A 21931-nucleotide genomic window follows, 5' to 3' on the forward strand; every position below is an offset into this window, starting at 1 on the left:
AATAGTGCTTTGCATATTCCTAGTGCTGTACACAGAGCAAGCCTCCAAACAGCCCTTTGAAAGACATCAGGCAGATTAGCCCCTTTTCATATCTAAGGGAAGCAACTGCAAAGAGTTGTGCCTAGAATTACACAGCAAATCAGCACCAGTATGCAGTTCTTACTCTTCGTCCCAAACTCCTTCTACACCATGCTGTCTCTTGAGGCCTAAATAAGGGATCAGCCCGCACCTTTTATAATCTGCTAAAACAGTTATTTATAGGCTGCGAAGTCAGACTGTGAATCACTCCAAAGCATTTAACAGTAGCATTATGCTGCAGGTAAAAACGTTAGTCCCTTGGGGCAGTTTTCCCTGCCACAAGGGTTTATAGCTCCTGGGCTCTGCTGCAGATACATGTAACAAAGGATGGAACTTGGAGGCACTTTAAACCAGAATCCACAAAAGGAAAAATATAAAATATAAATGAACAAATTCCCCCTATCCCACAGACCTCCCATTCTGGCCATAGCCCTGCATCCCAATAGTTTCAGCCCTGTGTAAATGAGAGAGCAAGGCAACCAGGCAGGAGAAATATGATTTGAGTGGCAAAATAAGACTGAAGAGGCTCAAACTTTCCTGTGCACTAGGCAGGCATTAGTGACCACAGCTACTCCAGAAAGCTTCCCAATAATCCTTTACCCTGGTTTATGGCCCAGATGAAACACCGGTGGGGGCAGCATGCTGCCAAGGACCTGCGGCGCAAATGCAACCATCTAAAAAGTTGCAAGGAAGTCAGGAGTCTGGACTCTGACACAGGAAAAGCAGGAGAACATCCATGTATTGATAAGCAAGTTTATCTTTATTAAAAAGACAAAGTTCAATTGAAGTATGTCTCAGAATTACAAATGCTCAGGCTCAACAGTGCCCTGCATAGAAAGGTGTATCCCAAAGAAGACTCTGTTGATAGATTAGATCACCAAAACCTATTAACGTCTGCCCTAAAACATACGTTTGCCCTTTCAATTGAACGGATTATCCCTCGACATACAAGGACAGGGCTGCCTAGTTCACAAGAGGGCTCTTACGGTCAAAGGAGCCTACCGCATGCATACCTAGGGTGAGTGCTTTCCAGTGCTTCCACTCCAAAGCTGTGCAGAGGAGTGTCCATAGGAAACGTTCTCCCAGAAGACCACTCTGATCCAAGCCCAGAAACACAACATGGAGCCATTTAAAATGATTAACCATGGTTTGTTAAAAATGGAACGTTTATAGACACTTCACTGAACCACTACCTGGGCGAGAGGAGAGGTCAGGAGGCCATTTAATATATAAGATGGCCAGATGTGCTACAGGTCTGCTCAGCTCCCAGCAGAGACTCAGCATGCAGCAATACAGCTTATTGCAAGTGGCCTGATCAAAACTGAAAAGGCCTATGATCAGAAGAGGTGCTGGACACCCAATATCCTCAGCGCAGACCCTGTAACACAAGACAGGTTGCCTTAGGGTTTGTCTATATGGAAAGTTTTACCAGTGATGCTAGTATAAATCCCCATCTGGGCACACAAGCATGGCTTTTGTTTAGCTTAGATCCTGTCCCAAGCAACATAAATTAAACCAAGAAGGGGCCTCTCATACCAGAATAAGATCATACACATGGTGCAATACTGGTATAACTTTACTGGTTTAAATTCACAACTTGTATTATACCAAAAAGATCTTCCCGTATAAGTAAGGCCTGAGAAGCAGAATGCCTGAGAAAATACCCAGCACAGCACTTCTTACTTTCAAAGCTCTTTATCAAATGACATTAACCCCACAACACCCGGTGAGGTAGGCAACAGTAAGCACCATTTTACAGGTGGAAAAACCAAGGCACAGAGAAATTAAGTGGCTTGCCCAAGGCCACTGGGGGAAAACAAAGGAGATGGTTATGATTATAATCCAGGCGTTTCCAGCTCCCTTACCATCCACAGAGCACCTCACACCCCCAAGACTTCCAAAGTCTGCTGTGTATGCTTCTGGTTACGAATGGAAGCAGTCTGGACACGTTTTCTTCTAATCCCTGCATCTGTAAATCACTTCGAGTGCCCAAGGAAATTGTGCTACGAACGCATGAAATGGGTCACCTCTCACTCCAGCTCTGTAGCAATAGCACCAGTCTTTCCCACTAGCAGGCAGACTTTCTAACCAGGAGTCTTTTCCCTTTTCGTAAGGAAGGGATCAACCATAGTGTTATGTGTTGCTGTTCCACTGAGGGCCATTTCCTAGACTCTTCACCCTCCTTCACCATAAGAGCTACAGCTCTCGAATTTCTTATTCACATTCTGCCTGTCAGAAGCAACATGGCTTAGGATACATGCATAAAAAATTGCCACATCAACCCCCATTAAACTATAGCTATGCAAGAGCTAGACATATTATCATAACAAACAAGAATAGGGCACAGGATGTATCTGCTGAGAGACCAACAAACAATACAACCCTGGGATTAATTGGATCAACCCATTCCATCTTGCAGAATGGGCTCTGTTAGGAAATAGTTCTCTCTACCACTGGGGTTGATTTCGCCATCACTTCCACTCCTCAGTCTCTGAGACAGCATGTGCTTGGCAGAAGACAGAGTTGGTTCTTTGACAAATGCTCATCACCAGCCCGCTGGAGCTCTAAGCCAGCAACCGAAAACAAGAAGCGTACATTCACCCAGAAAATCATTGCCAAGTATTGCTAGATGCTGCTCTCCCTCCAGCAGAGATCAACCCGTTCTGACTGGGTTTCTATCCAAAGCCAAGTTCTCTACTGTACAAAGCAGCAGACTGGCTGCTTAAATCAGTCTTGCCTTGTAGTTTTCCCTGGGCAGCCTGGAAAGACAGTCTAATCCAGGCATCGCCTTATTTTAATAACTGAACCTGAGCCTGGTGAAAGCTGTCACCTGCCTGCTGAGATTGCTTCTGAGTAACTGAGTACAGCTGTGAAGCAATCACAACGGGCAGCTAAGTCACCAGAAACCATTTGAACACTTTGATGCCACCTAAATAACATCTCTGTGCCAGTTCCATTTTATAGTTGTCATAATCCCTCCATTACATGCAGCACTGAACAGCAGCCACCAGTCTCAGGTGAATAACCTCTCATTGCCACAACACGCCCAAGGTGGATATGCAGCATTGCACACCCTGCTGGACTTTACTGATCGTAACTAAAAGGCTCGTTGTGCCCTGGTTAACATCCTCCCCTCTGGCTCAGGAACACTGTGCTCCTGGCAGTTAGAGTTCTAGAACAAGGTCCAGATCAATTCAATCTGGACATTTCAAGGGAGTCCTGCAAAGAGCTTTTACATCAACACTTGCCATTTCACGCAGGGAACAAAAATATTTCCCAATGAAGAACAGGGTTCAGTGACCATGGGAAAATATGAGAGAGCCAAATTCACCCTGTTGTGCCCTAATGGAGTCAATGGAGTATCCCCATAGCTGCGTTTGGCTCTGCGTGTTTCACACCACTATCTGTTGTGAGGAACAGCACTCATCCAGAAGGCTATATTAGTATCCTTACAGGAGAGCAGGGATTGGAGTGGAAGAATATGCAGGAAGAATATCCAGTACCAATGAGGATATCATCCTGAGGAGTGATCTAGAACATCAAAACTGACCACTGCATCACAGGAGTCATCAAAACCTTGGTCCCCACTGGAAATGGGAATAGGAACCTATCAGCGAGAAGAAGAATTCACTATCCTGATGTCTGTGCAAAGTCATGGCAGAAATTCAGACTCCTTTTTGCAATGCCCCCATCTTTCTCCCTTGCTGCCAGCAGCTTTCCTTACAATAGGGTGACAAGTGACTTTAAGTAGACAACAGATATGGAGGATGACAATTAGAAAATGCTTCGCTATTAGAGACTTGGCTACCACAGCATCTGTTAGTCAATATCCAGCTGTCGACAGAGCTTTGTCACCCTGCCTGACAGCTTCTTTTAACACCAAGAGCCTTTCGTCTCAGGCAGACGGGTCTGGGCATGAGAAAATTTTAACAAGAACAGAACTTTTCATCCTACCAAGTCTTGTGAGCTTCTTAGCTGTACAACTTGCAGTTCTGGCCCCCAGCTACTTAAAGAGGGAGGAGTGGAAGTTCACTGTTTTTGGCTTAAAGCTCAGTGCAATGGACCAGCTGTGTTCCATTTCAGCACCTATATACCACAGCAATGGGTGCTTTAGAAATGCCTAGGTAGAGAGGAACTAGCAGTGGGAGCATCAGAAGCTGCTGTCTTCCATAAGTCAGCAGTTCTTAATGGACACCCCATGCCCCATTTCATATAGCCAGGATGTCTGGAAGTGTATACTCAAGATTTGGCAAGGGGGTGGGAGGGGGAGGAACCAGACCAGGTGGTGAAGATGAAGTTGAACATGAGAGGAGGGAAGTAGCAGCATCTGTTTTACTGTGCTGCTGACAAAAATAAAGCATTCAGTGGTAACTTGCACATGCTACAGCATAGGAGTGGAGCTGCTGAATCCCCTTCATGTTGCGTGGGGATGATTCACAGATCAGGGGAAGGGAGAGTTCAAATTTAAGGTTCAACCCTACTCCTATTGAAGTTAATAGCGAAAGTCCCTTTGAATTCAATGGCAGTAGCATCAAGTCCTTGAAATGTCTGTCTGCTCACATGATGAATTGCAATAAGCACCGAAAGAACACCAGAGCCACATGGTCAATTCAACCCTCTTCCCAGAGGAGAGCTTCCTAAGACACCATCGGAAGTCTCTTGTACAAGAGAAACCGCTTATCTCAACAAGACCAAAGCCCATAAAATTCACATGGGGTCACTGGCTCGAGTCAGCCTTCTTGCTTTGGCCACCATCCATAACAAACCTCCCACTTGCACCCTGAGCTCAGGCACTAACACTCAAGTCATGGGGCTACAGCAGCTCTCGCCATTACAGTTTGGGCAGCGTGCCTGCTGGTGCCAGTATAATACCAAAAACATAGAAGAGCCCCAGCAGGAGGTTGAGCTTGGCTGTCCGCTGGGGAATTTTGCTGAAGCTCTGGCTCCGGAACTGCCTCTCCAGCGAAAAGGCCATAGGAATGGTGAGTAGTGGCAGCGCCATGCTGATGGTGTAACGTGTGGCCAAGACGCAGAAAATCAGGTAGGGCAGGAAGAGCAGTGTGTTGTAGAGCATGTAGGAAAACGTGGGGCCGATGAGGATAGCCAGGGTGACAATGCCTGCCTGCCGGTCAGACTCCATGTCCCGTGTGTTGTTGCTGTGCAGGATGGCCTCAGTGCTGAGGGCTAGTGGGACAGCATAGAGCAGGGGTGAGACAGACAGATAGCCAACCTGCACTGCATGGGCAAACATGACAGCCAGGGGCCCAAACGTGATGAGGATCACCAAGTCGCCAAGTGCAACATATTTAAATCCAATTCCTGTGGCAAGAAACAAGAGGAAAACAAGTGTTACCAAGTGAAATTCACTTTATGGAGGACAATAGATGTTACTCAAACAGATCAGCAGCACCTAAAAAATGCTGTAAAACAGCCAACACAAACACAGCTAGGGCAGGGCTACACACATGCTCTTTTATTGCCCCAGAACTGATTATTATTCTCCCTTTCCAAAGATAATAAAGCAAACATGTCTGCAATTCTCCAGTCTCAACCAGTGAGCAAAGATTAAGGGGCAGATTCATTACCCATCTGGAATACCTTATTCCACAAGCAGTCACACTGAAGTCCATGGGATTACACATGCAGTAAAGTGCTACCCAATGGCAAAAAACAGTGAGGTGGCAAAATTTGCAGATGATACAAAATTACTAAAGATAGTTAAAACCCAGGCAGACTGTGAAGAGCTACAAAAGGATCTCTCAAAACTGGGTGATTGGGCAACAAAATGGCAGATTTCAGAGTAGCAGCCGTGTTAGTCTGTATCCGCAAAAAGAAAAGGTGTACTTGTGGCACCTTAGAGACTAACACATTTGAAATTTAATGTTGATAAATACAAAGTAATGCACACTGGAAAGCATAATCCCAACTATACATATAAAATGATGGGGTCTAAATTAGCTGTTACCACTCAAGAGAGAGATCTTGGAATCATTGGATAGTTGTCTGAAAACATCCACTCAATATGCAGCGGCAGTCAAAAAAGTGAACAGAATGCTGGGAATAATTAAGAAACAGACAGATAATAGGAAGAAAATATCATGTTGTCTCTATATGAATCCATGGTATGCTCACATCTTGAATACTGCGTGCAGATGTGGTCGCCCCATCTCAAAAAAAGATATATTGGAATTAGAAAAGGTTCAGAAAAGGGCAACAAAAATGATTAGGGGTATGGAATGGCTTCCGTCTGAGGAGAGATTAATAAAACTGGGACTTTTCAGCTTGGAAAAGAGACAGCTAAAGGGAGATATGATTGAGGTCTATAAAAATCATGACTGGTGTGGAGAAAGTAGGTATGAGAAGTAGTAAACAACACTTCCTTAACACAAAAAGTAGGGTTCACCAAATGAAATTAATAGGCAGCAGGTTTAAAACAAAAGGAAGTATTTCTTCACACAATGCACAGTCAACCTGTGGAACTCCTTGCCAGAGGATGTTGTGAAGGCCAAGACCCATAACAGGGTTCAAAAAAGAACTAGATGAATTCATAGAGGATAGGCCCATCAATGGCTATTAACCAGGATGGGCAGGAATGGTGTCCCTAGCCTCTGTTTGCCAAGAAGCTGGGAATGAGCGACAGGGGATGGATCACTTGATGATTACCTGTTCTGTTCATTCCCTCTGGGACACCTGGCATTGGCCACTGTCGGAAGACAGGATACTGGGCTAGATGGACCTTTGGTCTGACCCAGTAGGCCCATTCTTATGTTCCTATGAGTACAGATGTTAGAATCTGGCCCTGAACAGATGCAACCATCAGGTTAAACTATCAGCTGCTACATCTTTCAAATGATATCCTCCAAGCCCTAGAAATTGCTTAATCTTATCTATAGCAACACACTGGGTGTTTCTTGAACCACCCAGCAGCAGAACTGAAGAAGCAAAACACATTTTATCTTCATAAGTCCCACAAAAAAATTTCACGTTCCTACTCTACATCAGTGTTACTCATTAATTTTGGGTGCATTTCTTAAAACACCTCTTTAGTTTACTTTTCAGTTTAAACTAGATCTGGCTAATAACAAATGAGGAACTGTTCAGATAATACAAACTCAGCTCCATCCATGGAGAAGAGAACACAGATAATGAACCAAAGCAGCTGACATACACCAGATGTACATTTCACACACAATTCCTGCCTCAGAGTATGAAGTACAGTCCTTACCTCCAGTATAAAGGAAGGAGCTGGAAAGTCCCCCAAAGTAGATCAGGGCCAGGTGCTCCAGCTTGAGAGTGGAGAGACAGTAGAGGCAGGCAGCACAGATACAGCCCAGGGTATAGAGGAAGACCCCAAACCGGACCACATCCTGAGGCTCCAAGATCTGGTCCACCAATGTCCGGTCATCACTCTTCTTGTGGTCAATGCCCTTGGAGAAGTCATAGTAGGTATTAACCAAGTTACCTGCTCCATGCACAGCCAGGACAGCCACTGCACTGCCCACTAGCAGCCCTGGGTCTAGGGATCCATGGGACCGATAGGCTAGGGCACTGCCCAGGGCTACTGGGGTCAGAGAGGCGCTGAAGCTCCAGGGCCGCAAGGCCAGAACGTAGGCGGCACATTTCTGCCTCCAGGTGCCTGGGCGGCTCTTGGCAGAGCTGGGCAGCCCGATGCCCAGCTCCCCCACGTCACCGCCTCTGGGGCTCTCAGCGCTGATGCTGATCTTCTCACTCCGAGCCTCAGACTCCATGCTCCTCACGCGGCTGACTCAGGAGAAGGCGCCGGTGGCAGACCTGGGAAAGGAGGGGGAGTTTGCATCAGGAAAGGGAAAGCCCCGGGGGCCTCGCCAGGGACACACCCAGCCCCGGGGAGAGCCGCCGGCGACACCCGCGACGCGAACCGCGGCAGCGGCGACCACCCAGCGAAGGGGCCCCACGGCGCGGAGAGCGAGGGGCGGGTCCCTTCCCATGCCGGGCACCGGCGGAGAAGCGGGGTCCTTCCCCGGCTTCCTCCTCCCCCCCGTGCGGCGCCTCAGCCCCCGCGACCTCCGCATCCCCTGCGGGAGGGAAAGGCCCCCGGGTAGGGGGAGCACCCCGGGCGGGGGGCGGCGGCTCCCAGCCCCGGGCGGGGCGGACTCTGCTCTCCCGCCGCATGGGGCGGCTCCGGGGCCCCCTCACCTGCTGCGGAGCCGGGTCCCGGGGAGGCCTCTCCGGCTCTGCTCACGAGCGAGCCGGCTCTCGCGGGACCCCGGCCGCCAGCCCGCGTGGGCCCCAGCCGCCGCCGCGTGGGCCGCAGCCAGGGCCGGCCCCTCCGGAAACAAGGGCGCTGCTCGCCAAGGTTCCGCTTGCTGAGGGGAGCCCTGGGCCGGGGCGGGGGAGCAGCCGGGTGGGGCCCAGGGGGAAGGATAGGGGAGAGCCCCAGAATACGAGTAATACCGGGGGGGGCGGGGTGCCTTCCCGTAGGGTCACTCAGCCAGTCCGTGGCAGAGCTGTGGATTGAACCCAGGAGTCCTGAGCCCCATCCCCCTTCTTTAACCCCAGAGAATAGACTCCCCTATCCCCAGCCCTGCGACCCTGGCGTTCGGGGTGCTGCATGCACACGCCGCCCCATAGACTCCTGCAAACGGACGAGCCTATCCCTGCCACGGCTTGCAAGGTCAGAGCCTGACCCGCTCTGAGCCTCCCTTTCCCCAATCTGCAAAATGGGGATAACAATCCACAGGGATTAATATGTGGGGGCGACTCAGATCATCTGGTAAGAAGTGCCACAGGGAAAGCCTGGAAAGTTAATCTGAGCCACTGTTATTAAATTATCAATTAATATTTAACTATTAGTGAATATTAACATCTAATCATTAGTCTCAATAACAAGTCTGCTTATATGAACCCTTAACCATTCATATTACCGGTAAATCATAGACGTTAAATGTTTTGTGTCGATTATCATCGCTAATAGCTATTTTCCACTGTTAGGCAAAGTAGGGGTCACAGAAGTGGCTAGCTTCTATACGTACCATTACGGTAACAGAGCCTTTCTTCTGCCCTTGGTGCTCTTCAGGACAGGCTGCACCCAGAGCAGTCGAGAAGCTGGAGGGGATAGAAGGACCAAGCGTTCACGGGGCGAAAAATTCCTACCGTCTCAATGGTTTTTAAAAAAAAAAAAAAAAAAAAATCAATTTCCGCATGCGCACAATGCCGTGCAGCTTCAGAGAGGGCGGAAGCAATGTGGCTTTCCAAAGGCGGGGCAAGCTCTGAATTCTAAGCAATCGTGCAGCGCCCAACTTCTCATTGGCGCAGCTATGTGTCAGTAAATCACCATATGTCCTTTGATTGGTCAATACCGACCGCACCCGCCCCCGGCAGTTATTTGGGGGTGGGGACACGATCCTCTAGGAACCCCTCCTCACTCCTAAAGCTATTGGCTGCCCCACCCGCTGGTCACATTCCCCTCAGCGCCGATTGGTTAGCGCGTCTTCGCCGGCCCGGCGACAGCAGTGGGGGAGGGGAAACGCGGGGCCCAAGCTGGGGAGCCGGTCGTAAGGGGGCCGGCGCGGCTGGGCCGGCCGGAGGCGGTGAGTGCTGGGGCCCCGATCCGGCGCCGGGAAGGGATCCCTCTCCCCCTCAGTAGGGACACCCCGGCCTGGCTCCCCAGTGCGGGGCCTATGGAGGCTGCGTCCCCTTCCCCGCGCCTTCGCCGGCCGGGCTGGCCCAGGCCCCCCGGCAGCCTTAGCCCCGGCAGCGGGGATGGGGGCTGCCCTGGGGGCTTGCCCGGTGAGCCGAGCCGCGCTGGCAGGGGGCCTCCCGCGGGTCCCTCCCCCGGCCACCCCCCCCCTCCCGGCCGCAGCACGGGAGGTGCCCGACTCCCCTCGGGCTAGCGCCCGCCGCTGCCCCCTCCCTTCCCGTGCCCGAGGCGGAGCGGTGCCCGGAGCTGTCAGCCAGGCCGGCGGCCGCCGCTCCACCCCCGGGGCCTCCCCGCCCTGGGCCGGGCAGTGGGTGGCGGGGACCCTGGCCTTGGGTCTGCGCCGGCTTTCCCAGCGCGGCTCGTTGAATCTGTGCCCCCCACTGATGCAGGCAAGGCCTCTGCCCTGGGCGGTGCGCGCAGGCCCTGCTTGCCCTGGATAGACAGGCTGCGATCACCCCTTTGCCCCGCTCCTTGCGAACGCGTTTCCCTCACCAGGGCAGAAGAGGCCTGTTTAGGCTACTCTTCCAGCCTGGGGAGCTGATCATGGCTTCTCGGGAGATGCTGGTAGCAGGAAAGATCCCACACTATCTCCTGATTCCTCAGGGGCATCCGCTGTACCCCGGGATTTTAGTGAGGCGGAGTAGTGGCAAGTGAGGAATAGGAACCCAGGACTCCTAGGGTTCTAGGCGTAGTTCCAGCCCCTCGCCTGCTGTTTGCCTTGCAGCAACGTACTTGAAGACCCCTGCGTCGGTTTCCTCCTTTCTAAAATGGTTATTTTTAAACTTTTTAAAAAAAAAAGTGCACCCATCAAGATGGTCTCTACACATGTACAACATTAAATATCCCATTACAATGGCTGTTGCTGGCACAAATACGCATTGGAGGTTATAGCGCTTATCAGCCCCTAGGAGCGTTGAGGCTTATAAAGAACTTTGAGGTTCTTGGATGAAAGGGGTTGTAGAGGAGCAAACTGAAGTAACGACATCGACATGCACACCAAGCGGTCCTTACCCTCCTTGTAACTTTGCTTGACTGGGAACGCCTCTGAAGCACAAGCCCGTCTTGGTATTTGGGCATGGATTTGATTTGGGCATGTCACATGTGCCCATGAACACTTTGTGCTGAGAGTGCAGGAGTCAGGAGGCTGAGCTGGGGCTGGTTTGTTTAGGGTGCGCTGAAGGACCGTGCGAGCCAGAACTCTTGAAAGCTGCCTAGGTCTGTGGAATCCAAGGAGCCTGTACCCCTGTCATATATCTGATGGGGTTCTGTAGCTATTATGCCATCTGAAAGCCCTCTGTTTCTCATGAGATGTATATTTGGGAGCAGTAAATAGGAGCCATGTGGTGGATGGAGCTGTGATTGGCTTCTGTACTAGCTAAAAGCAATAAACAGGTTTTCTGTCTAAAGGATCCACTGGACTTGATGCCCCGAGTCCTGACTCGCCGCCATCATGTCCAGCACCGTGTCCATCCTTCAGCAATTTGCCAGCGGGCTGAAGAGCCGCAATGAAGAAATCAGGGCAAAAGCCGCCAAGGACTTGCAGCATTATGTCACCATGGAGCTCCGTGAGGTGAGTGCTGCAGATATGGGAGCAGCAGCTTTTAGCTGGGGAGACACGTTTGTGCCATTTGGCTAGGGAGTGAGGTGTGTCGCTAGGATGCTTGGGGCGGTAGAGATTTGGGATGCTGAGGTAGGTACTAGAGTGGGATGGGCACAAGCAGGCACCAGAACAGGGGCTGGGTTAACCGGGCAGGGGCACAGGCAGCAGATGTAATTGCTTCCTCTGGGTTTGGATCCCACAGTTAATTTACTGCCTTTGAGTTTGGGAGCCCTGAAAAGTGTTGTTGCCCTTCTTTATCTGGGGCATATGTAGTGGAGGAGAGGTGGTAAATTGATCTGAATTTGTTACCTGTGCAGATGAGCCAGGAGGAATCTACCCGCTTCTACGATCAGCTGAATCACCACATATTTGAACTGGTCTCTAGCTCTGATGCAAATGAGAGGAAAGGAGGCATTCTGGCTATAGGTGAGTGAAGGACTTCAGTGCCTCTGGTGAACTTCCCCTTCACATTGCTGTTCTATCGGGACAGATTGTCAAGAGAACTCTGTGCTCACAAGAGATGCGCGGTATATTTAAGAGAGTTCAGTGCACTGAGTGTGTATGGAATATAGAGCTCTTTTGAAATTCTGACCGTAGGTGTCATAATGGGAGCTGCTGGATGCTGAGCACTTCTGAAAATCTGGCCCTTTTGGTGTCTCCTTGGAAACTGAGCACTTGAAAATCTGACTCCAATGTGTGTGCTGAGCACTTGAAAATCTGGCCCTGAGCTCTTCTGAAAATACTTCTCATCGTGTCCAGTTTTACTGGTGGTCACAAGAGGCAAAGCCTCTGGACTCCCTGTTGCCTGAGAACATTCATTCTTTTTTGTTTAAAGTCACCTGGCTCAAGGGCAGCAGCCCCCATCCCTGTGGAGGGATCTCAATGGCTTTTGCCTTCATTTTGTTTAGCGTCTCCCTCATTTGCCCTGTTGTGCTTTCATTCTTACATGGCAAAGCTTCCCAAATGCTGTGACGCACAAGGATGCAGGTAACTTGTATAAAAACACACCCTTCCAACAAAATACCCCGTATCCTTAGCATTTGCCTTTTGTTAACGACGTAGAAACTGCTTGTGGGTTGATTTCACCAGCCATAACCAAACCAGCCCCAAGGTGTCTGGAGGTGGTGGAAGTAACTTAGGAAAAGAAATCTTTGTTGACCGCATCTGATTTCGAAGCTGACAGTATCACTTTAAAATTGTTTCTGTGAATTTAGTGCTGTTGAAAGGTGCCGGATTGACAACCCTGGACACTGATGGCCTCTTTATCTACAGAGCAGGTACAACCCAGGCACCAGCAGTGCAAACTTCAGCCACACTGCCCTCTGTCAGTGTGCCTCAACTTTGACCTGGAGGGACAATCTCTAGGGGTGAAGGAGCATTCAGTCTCTTTAGTCCGTTTAGTCCTTGGCGCCTCTACTGAGACTGTCAAGAAGGGGGCCAGTTGTAGTGGTTGCATGTGGATGCCTGTCAATTGGGAATGGGCCCACGATCCCAGGGTGGAAAAGCTGTGACCTGTGGAAAGGACTTGATAAACTTCCCTGTTTACTAAACAAATTCTGACTTTAAAAGGCTGGTGACCCTTTCCTACTGCTTGATTTCTCTGGTGGATTTTTGGTTTAGGAAGAGAGAATGGGAGTCTCTAAAGAATGGATAGGGAATACTAACTCTTCTCCAGGGACTACCCTACTGTCGGGCAAGCTGACTCAGTGGCAGAGCTTTCACTCCTGTTCTCCCTCTCCCCAGCGAGCCTTATCGGCGTTGAGGGAGGCAATGCCACCCGCATCGGCAGGTTTGCCAATTACCTTCGGAACCTCCTCCCCTCCAATGACCCTGTTGTCATGGAGATGGCGTCCAAGGCCATCGGGCGCCTTGCTCTGGCAGGTGATACCTTCACGGCGGAATATGTGGAGTTCGAGGTGAAACGGGCTCTGGAGTGGCTGGGAGCTGATAGGAATGAAGGTCGAAGACACGCGGCTGTACGTACTCCTCTTCAGCCTTCCTGGGAAAGGGCTGGCTGCTCATGAGTAGTGGTGATGGGAGCGATGTATATAGATGGGCAGATGCAGTGAATGAGAGCTGCCAGGGACTGGAATGGCTACAACTGTATATCTGAGAAGCTGTGATGCTGGCTAGCTGGTCTGCCATAAACCGTGTTCATTATGAAAGTCTTTTGGGACCAACCAAGAATGAGGCCCCATTATGCTAGGCATTGTACAAATGCAGAGCAGATAGTCCTTGCCCCCCAAACGCTTACAGTCTAAACAGACACAGGGAAGGAGTCAGTCTCTGAATTCCAATCTGTGCCTAACGCCACCATCTCTCTCCTTCTCTCCAGGTTCTGGTCCTACGTGAGCTGGCGATCAGCGTGCCCACCTTCTTCTTCCAGCAGGTGCAGCCGTTCTTCGATAACATCTTTGTTGCTGTGTGGGATCCCAAGCAGGCCATCCGAGAGGGAGCCGTGTCTGCCTTACGAGCCTGCCTTATCCTCACCACCCAGCGGGAGCCAAAAGAGATGCAGAAGCCACAGTGGTACAGAGTAAGGAAATAATCCCTTAATCTTGGAACAGCTTTCCTCCAGAGTTCAGAGAAGCTTCAGCGTCCACACCAAAAGCCAAGAGACTGATCCCCATATGTCAGTAGGTGTTGGCCTCTCTCAATCAGGATTGAAAATGGTTTGGCCTCTAGAGCATGCTGAACCAAACTGTTTACACTACCCTCTACAAAAGCACGTGAGACGCTCCATTCCACCAGGGATCTACTGTACTTTCTGTAACTTGTTGCCAACAGTAGAACAGAATGCTCAGTAGTTAGGACACATGCAGATTTTCTAGGTTCTGCTACCTCAAAGTATCTTCAGCATCAGTGATCAAAGAGCCCGTCAGCAGTGGCAAGGTTACAACACTGCAGCCAGGGGTTGTACTTATTTGACAGTGTGGAGTTCTAAATCCACATGTGAGGCTTGAACAATGCGATCAAACTACTTTGACACAGTGAGACCTGAGCACACGTTATACTGGCAACATAACCAGGGTGCTAAGCACTGAAAGGCCTCAACACACATTTCACATAATCCCCATGTGCACTGTGGTAATGGTGTGCTCTTAAGAGAGGATGGAAGATGCAGGTCTCCTTGTCCACTCCTTCTGTTGAAAACAGGTTGGTTGCCAGAGTAGACTGGGTCAGAACTATCCAGCGCTCCATTCTAGTGTCGATCAGCTGAGGTTTTAGCCGTTCCTGGGACTTATGGGCTCCCAGTAATTACTGACTTGCTGTATTCCCTTGTTCTACATTGGTGGGGGACTTGGTCTCTGTTAAGGCTGCTATTATCTATCTTCAGCACACATACGAAGAGGCAGAGAGAGGTTTTGATGAGACTTTGGCCAAGGAGAAGGGTATGAATCGTGACGACCGAATCCATGGTGCCTTACTGATCCTCAATGAATTAGTGAGAATCAGCAGCATGGAGGGCGAGGTGAGTAACTTATCAAGATGGCAACCAGTCTGGTGCTATGGTTGGCCGAATGGAGGTGTCTCCTCATTCAGTTTAATAAAGTGGGGCAGATGCGACTAATCCACTTGGGTTGGAAATGGGTTGATTGAGCTGGAGAAGTTCACAAGCAACTGGGGTCTAGGGCATTTCATTGTCACAAACACAGTGGCAAAGTGAAGGGAATTAGTCGAATAGTAACAAATGTTTAGGGACAGGAGGGTTCATTCATGATGGAAAGTGACATTAAATAGCTTTAAGAGACAACTGGATGTGTGGGGCAGCAAGTACAGATATTTGTGGGATATAAGCACAAAGGAAAGAGAGGAATTGCGCAGGGTGTTATAGGAGGGTATAGCCAGAGAAAGTGGGAACACTTCCTGGCAGTAAATTAAATGAGAGGTTGGGCAGTCTCCCAAGGGAAAAGAGAGGGTGAAAACCCAATTGCTTGGGACTTTTAAAATTAGATTAGAAAAAGCACTAGAGAATGTCCTTCAGGGAACAATTCTGCCTCCGTCCCTTGGGATGGACAAGGTGCGTGAATAGGTCTCTCTCCCTCTTTAGTTTCAATTACTCCTCCACAATCTTTTCCCAGTTGTAGCTTCAAACCTTTCTTGCGTTATGCTGTGCCCTGTGACCGTATGTGGTAGGACAGATACCTCACTATCTGTTCTATGTGTGTGCTATAGGATGGTCGCCTGATAGGTTCTAACCTTATATGGAGTGTTTAATTTAAGCAGTAACTTGGCACCAATTAAATTTGAAATGAAGGTGTTTTTGTAGGGACTGGTGGGTTCATAGGAAGTGGTTGAATGTGTTGGAAGTGAGGGTCAGGTTAGTGCCCAGTACTGTTTAATCGTGTGAAACTCAGCACACTCCTGCTAGACTGTGAATTCACAGAATTACAGAACTGTAGGGCTAGAAGGGACCTCGAGACATCATCTAGGCTATCCCCACCACTTCCAACCCTGCATTCACTGTCTTCTCAACCAAAGGGAACAGCATTTCCCACGAGAGTTAGGGCCACTGCCATACCTAGCCTGCCTTGTTCAGTGACTTTCACTGCGTGACCCTGATTCTTTCCCACTCTGAAGCCAAAAAGAGAATTCTTTGCCCGTGCTGCGTCACTGCTGGCCACTTGGCAGGAAAATCTATTGCATGGAAGGTCCCTGGATGTCACGTCTGGTTTGCAGTTCAGTCCGTGCTAGACAGCCCCCTTGGTGTGGGATCCATGAGTTTGTTAGTTGTGTGTGTCCTCTTCTGTTTAACTGCCTTTGAAAGTGTTTTTTTTCTGTGCCCAGCGCCTTAGAGAGGAGATGGAGGAGATCACGCAGCAGCAGATGGTGCACGACAAATACTGCAAAGACCTGCTGGGCTTCGGTACAAAGCCTCGGCACATCACCCCTTTCACCAGCTTCCAGTCTGTACAGCCCCCACAGTCGAACGCCTTGGTGGGGCTCCTGGGGTACAGCCCCCATCAAGGAATCATGGGGTTTGGAGCCTCGCCTGTCCCAGCAAAGTCAACGTTGGTTGAGAGTCGATGTTGTCGGGATCTGATGGAGGAGAAGTTTGATCAGGTGAGCTGTGGGCTTTTCTCTAGCGGCCTCCCCAAATCCCCTGCAGAGAGGCCAGACTCTTAGTGTGACTTCCTTCCATTCCCTTTGCTGGGAGGCAATATGGCCCAATAGTTGGTTCATGGTGACAACCCATTAACTATATTCCTGGCTCTGATGCTGGTTTCCTGTGTGTCCTGGAGTGATCTACTTAACTTCTCTGTGCCTCAGTGTAGCCCTCTGTGGCACAGGTATAATTATAACCCTTCCTGAGGAGTGATGCAGCAGAATGACAGTGGAAAACCTTGCGATCTCCACATGGCAAGGATGACAGGGCACCCTTTAAAGCCCAACCCCTCTGGTTTCAGGTGTGCCTCTGGGTTTTGAAGTGCAGAACCAGCAAGAACTCTTTGATCCAGATGACAATCCTCAATTTACTGCCACGGCTGGCTGCTTTCCGGCCTTCTGCCTTCACAGGTGAGGGGTCTTGCAGCTGGGCTTTAGCTGGGGGTGCAGCTGAAGGTGAGTTGGGGAGGTTCTAGCTCACGTGGTCCCGTTGACCTATGTACAGGTAATGCAGCAGCAGAAATCCTGGTGTTTGGCATTGTACAGACAGGCACTTTGATTCCTACTTTAAGTAGTGAGAGTTACTGTTCTCTTGACATCCGGTGGGAGCTTGCTGCTTTGTAAAGCTGGCAGAGTGAAAGCCCTTGCCTGGACTCCATGTTGAGGGCCTTAATCAAAACAGTACCTCATTTTCATGCACCCTCAGCATGCCATGTTCCGTGCTGATCTGTACCCTCTTCCTCCCTTCACTTATATCCCAGTTACCAGCCACGTCCAATCTGGATTTCCCGTCTGTGGATGACAGAAAATCCCAGCTGGCCTTTCAAAAGTTGAATCACTCAAAGTGCTGAGAACAACCAAAGTAGTTGGAGTTGGAGGAGCACTGTCAATATGGCTCTAACTGGGCTTACCTTAAAGCTTTATTAGTGTCTCTCCTCACCTCCAAATCCTAGTCGGTCACTGCAGTAACAAGTAATAAACTCCTTGGAATCTTGCTTACGGGAAGCGTCTTTTAATGACTATTGCCAGGTTCTCTCTTACACTGTTTCTGTAGTGGGGACCGTATGAAAGGGACGACTGAGCCTTTAGCCACACAGGCCACTAGGAATTTGGTTTCTCATAATCTCAAAGTTTGCTTCCCTCTATGAGGCCAAATGAACTCATTGATTGTCTTGTTCTGCTCCTGTGATCAGCTGATCAGTACCTTCCGGACACAATGAACCACATCCTGAGCTGTGTGAAGAAGGAGAAGGAACGAACAGCAGCCTTCCAAGCCTTGGGATTGCTTTCTGTGGCCGTGAGGTCTGAGTTCCAGGCCTACTTGTCCAAGGTCCTTGAAATCATCAAAGCAGCACTCCCACCAAAAGATTTTGCCCACAAGTGAGTGTGTGAAGGTTAGAGAGGATCTTGGATAGACACCTGCTGATCATGCAATTTTGGGTGTGACAGCTTATTAAACTGATAGGTGTTCCCATGAGACTTTGATAAGTGAGAGGGTTGAAGAGATACGCAGGATTGCATTCTGAGATAAATAGCTCTTATGGTGTCTGTTTTCAGGAGGCAGAAGTCCATGCAGGTGGATGCTACAGTCTTCACCTGCATCAGCATGCTGGCACGAGCTATGGGACCCTGCATCCAGCAGGACATCAAAGAGCTTCTGGAACCCATGTTGGCCGTGGGACTGAGGTAGATATAAGATATGTTAGGAAGTTTTTCCATTAGCCACTGGGTGGCATTGTTGGCCATGAGCAACAGTGATCACTGTATGTATAAAAGTGAGTTATGAAACTCCAGCAGGCAGATTTCTTAATCAGCCTCAGAGAAAAGCCTGTCAAATGCTTTCCCTTAGCAAACACTATATTGTTGTCTGCCTTCCTGAGTTGCAGGAAATAGTTCCCTGAGTGTCCTGCTTTAGGGAAATTCCTAAGACATTCCACCCATGCCATTGAGAAGCCAAATACCAGGATGAAAATAACACTGGGGTGTTACTAATTTAATTCTTTTTGAGATAAGGGGTGAGAACTAATCTTTATATCCAAGGAGCCAAAAAAACAACTTCTTATGGCGTATAAATACTCCAGAAGCTATTCTCTTTTCTTGAGAAGGAATCCTTCAGCTCTTGGGATGGCAGCTGGGGTGAGGGTGTGCATTCGAGTCAGCTAATTCGCACACTCCCCTCAAAAGTGAAACATACCAGAAAAGGCACGATTTTCAAACACGGGTAATTTTATCCCATGACCAAATCCAGCCATGGTTACACTTAGGTGTGTAAAATGGATATACGTGTCTTTCTGCTGCTCTGGTTATTCAAGCTCAGCACTTACCCATGTGTGGAAGTCAGGGCCAGCATTTGAAATTCAGCATGTGCATGCATTGCTGTGCTGAGCTTCCCATGCCATGCCTGGAGCTGCCAGCTCAACTCCTCCACCACTGTCAGTGCGTACACATCCTGCTGGGAGGAGGTTACTCCTCTGAGAAGGCACCAAGCCACAATTTGTCTTCAGTGTGAGATGTCTCTTGGGTTCTGAGAACGTGTCATCATGTAAAGAATTGCTCTATAAAATAACTAGTCCAAGCAAAGTCAAGAGCAGACTCCCCTGCTTCCCAGCACTCACACTCCTTTTAGGCAAAAACGTGGGCAAACAGGAAAACCTTGAAGGCCAACGCATTCCAGCTGTGTCAGACCCACAGGGGAAGTGAATTCGAGGTCTGACTATCCTACCTCTAGCCTTCCCCCACCTTCAGAGTTCATATCTGGGGACTCCTAACACAAGTGTCCCAGCTTATCTCCTCAGCCAGGATGGCGGATATGGGTAAAAGCAGTCTTTCAAACAGCTAGCTCCCAGGTTGCACAGTGCTTCATAGACTAAAGTGAACTCCTAGACGTGAATTGGTAGCCTTTGCCTACAGAGTATAGGAATGAGGCACCCAACACAGAAGGTGCTACTAAAATAAACCTGCAGCTGCATTCTGCTCTCTGTGAAACATCAGAGCAGTGTTCAAAGGTAGCCCGATGCAGAGTGCCTTGCACGACTCTCCTCTAGAGTTTCACCATGCAGATAATTCCTGGTACTGCCTAACACAACAGTGTGGGCTAGAATCCAAGCAGTTGGTTTGTTAGCTCTGGTGTTAGCACGAAGGCAGCTGTGCTGCGATAGTTGGTGTTGCTGTGACATTATAAACACCCCAGGTGATGCTTTCATGGGCAAAGTTACAGTCGTGAATGAGAAGCCAAAACATGAAACTATTCTTGTTCCTGTCCTAATGAGTGTCTGCCTGCTTATCACCCTCAGCCCTGCTCTGACCGCTGTGCTCTATGACTTGAGTCGCCAGATCCCCCAGCTGAAGAAGGACATCCAGGACGGACTGCTGAAAATGCTCTCTCTCGTTCTAATGCACAAACCTCTCCGGCACCCAGGCATGCCCAAGGGCCTTGCCCATCAGCTGGCCTCTCCTAGCCTCACCAACATCCCTGAGGCCAGCGACGTGGGCAGCATCACCCTCGCCCTGCGCACACTGGGCAGCTTCGAGTTCGAAGGTAAGGTGTGAAGCAAGCAGCAGGGTGGATGTGAGAGGCGTTAGGGCTCTCCCAGAAAGCGTGCATGTCAGTATTGTCGCTGCAGGCTACGGACGCTGTAATTAAGGTTGCAGAACAATATCCATGGCCTGCGTATGTTCCCACACCTGAATTCACTGCAGAGTTTTGGAAGTCTTCTGGAAAGCGTCACCTGTTGAGGGTGCACAGTAACAAAAATATGTATATACTGTAATTAGAATTACAATCCAGAAATGGATTTAAAAGCATCTAAGGAAGGACTTGCCTTTTCCCTGGCTGGCACAGAAGAGAAGAGCTGACCTAGCTCATGCTCTGGCTGACTCCATCTACGCAGCTGCTTCTGTTACAGGAGGAGAGACTTTAAACCCAACAGTGACTGTGTCCCTCACACTCAGTCTGCAGCTCCATGTTTGTATCCCTGGAAAGTCCAATCTCTGAGGTGTAAACCTGTGTGAGAACCAATCTCTGTTTTCCCCACTCCCATCCAGGCCATTCTCTGACCCAGTTTGTCCGGCACTGTGCGGATCACTTCCTGAACAGTGAGCACAAGGAGATCCGGATGGAGGCGGCCCGCACCTGCTCTCGCCTTCTCACGCCCTCCATCCACTTGATCAGTGGTCATGCCCATGTGGTCAGCCAGACTGCAGTGCAGGTGGTGGCAGACGTTCTCAGCAAACTGCTCGTGGTTGGGATAACAGACCCAGGTAATGTGTTGGGTTAGCCACTATACAGCTGTCTGAGCCTGGACAGAGGGTTGTGGTAGTGTTCAGGCTTGTTTTCCGATAACCCAGGCAATCGCTTTTTCTAAATAAAATGGATTCCAGACCTCTGAATCCATCCCCAGATTTGGGAGTATTAGCAGAGAGCAAGTGCAGAATGATGTAACCCCAGAGATTCTCTGTTCTAGGTGGAGGCCTCAGAATTTCACTCCAGCCTCTTGCCTTGTTGTATGAGCCTGTCCCACATCACAGTCTCAATTGTTATTACTCAGGAGGGACCAGCTCCTTTTGTTGAACCTCACTCTCTTTTTCCCCTTTTACTGGGTGGATTCTGTTAATGGCTGAATGGTCACCTGAGTGGTCACCTGGGGCTGCTTTGCCCTTTCTCCATGGTGCTTCCAGTCACACTAGCTTAGGAGCAACAGACTGTCTTGGACATGAAACCTGGGTGTCTTGTTTGGCAGCACAGAGTAATAGTGAGACACCATTGGGTAGATTCTTCAGGGGTCTCGCTCATTGGGGTCCTTGTACACATGCTCCAAGGTTTTGGCAGGATTGTTCATTAACAGTAGCTCTCCGGTGAAAGAAGGTGGTATGTAATTTAGTGTGTCTGTCAAGATTGTGTCAGAACAGCAGTTGAACATGAGCGAAGACAAGTGATCATGCTCTTGCAGACCCCGATATCCGTTACTGTGTGTTGGCCTCCTTGGATGAGAGGTTTGATGCCCATCTTGCCCAGGCAGAAAATCTGCAGGCTCTCTTTGTGGCCCTGAACGATCAGGTGTTTGAAATCCGAGAGCTGGCTATCTGCACCGTGGGCCGGCTGAGCAGCATGAACCCTGCCTTTGTCATGCCTTTCCTGCGCAAGATGTTAATACAGGTAACAGAGACAGGGAGCTAAGGATGGGGATGGAGTCCTTATTAACTGAGGTGGGGATGGTGGCATTAAAGAATTCAGACTGTCCAGCTCTAGAACAGCTGCAGTGCAGTGTCGGTCTCCCTTTCTGGAAGGCCATTTATAACCCAGCTTGATACTTCTAAGACAATGCTTTCCTAGTGAGTGTTGACATCTTCATTTTATTTATTTGCACCAGTGGCCCTCAGAATTCTATGCGGTTTGCAGTCACCAACTTCCATGTTCGGGTGGAGAGGACAGTAGTAACTTCAGGTCCCAGCATGGGCAACGCTTTTTG

The 21931-nt window shown here is 49.5% G+C and overlaps 2 protein-coding genes across 8 annotated transcripts in view; one reads left to right on the top strand and one right to left on the bottom strand.

Annotated features, from left to right (window-relative positions):
* Positions 1–817: 817 nt before the first annotated feature.
* On the bottom strand, positions 818–9409 carry UBIAD1 (UbiA prenyltransferase domain containing 1). Of its 3 annotated transcripts, XR_013348359.1 has the most exons (4): positions 8254–8376; positions 7304–7869; positions 1944–5397; positions 818–1456 (listed from the first exon to the last, which is right to left on the bottom strand). XR_013348359.1 is itself a non-coding variant. In XM_077837246.1 (3 exons), exons 2-3 carry the CDS (start codon positions 7824–7826, stop codon positions 4910–4912), a joined length of 1011 nt encoding a protein of 336 aa, XP_077693372.1. In that variant the 5' UTR covers positions 7827–7869; positions 9090–9409; the 3' UTR covers positions 818–4909. The 3 variants fall into 3 exon arrangements, 2 of the variants coding, with proteins under 2 accessions (XP_077693372.1, XP_077693371.1); XM_077837246.1 differs by lacking the exon at positions 8254–8376 and adding an exon at positions 9090–9409 and having other exon boundaries at positions 818–5397; XM_077837245.1 differs by having other exon boundaries at positions 818–5397.
* A 172-nt stretch (positions 9410–9581) lies between these two features.
* MTOR (mechanistic target of rapamycin kinase) overlaps positions 9582–21931 on the top strand; it is a 104620-nt gene continuing 92270 nt past the window's right edge. For 2 of the 5 annotated variants that reach the window (XM_077837599.1, XM_077837600.1), the window contains exons 1-14: positions 9582–9647; positions 11165–11327; positions 11675–11783; positions 12572–12634; positions 13101–13333; positions 13693–13893; positions 14695–14829; positions 16146–16421; positions 16766–16874; positions 17657–17843; positions 18021–18149; positions 19757–20001; positions 20508–20723; positions 21413–21618. In XM_077837599.1, coding sequence (XP_077693725.1) covers positions 11208–11327; positions 11675–11783; positions 12572–12634; positions 13101–13333; positions 13693–13893; positions 14695–14829; positions 16146–16421; positions 16766–16874; positions 17657–17843; positions 18021–18149; positions 19757–20001; positions 20508–20723; positions 21413–21618 — 2229 coding nt within the window. In that variant the 5' untranslated portion in view covers positions 9582–9647; positions 11165–11207. Of the gene's footprint in view, positions 9648–11164; positions 11328–11674; positions 11784–12571; positions 12635–13100; positions 13334–13692; positions 13894–14694; positions 14830–16125; positions 16422–16765; positions 16875–17656; positions 17844–18020; positions 18150–19756; positions 20002–20507; positions 20724–21412; positions 21619–21931 lie in introns of those variants that run through there. The other 3 variants (XM_077837601.1, XM_077837602.1, XM_077837603.1) reach the window with 2 other exon arrangements.

Source organism: Eretmochelys imbricata, chromosome 18, assembly GCF_965152235.1.
Source record: "Eretmochelys imbricata isolate rEreImb1 chromosome 18, rEreImb1.hap1, whole genome shotgun sequence".
Taxonomy (NCBI): Eukaryota; Metazoa; Chordata; order Testudines; family Cheloniidae; genus Eretmochelys; species Eretmochelys imbricata.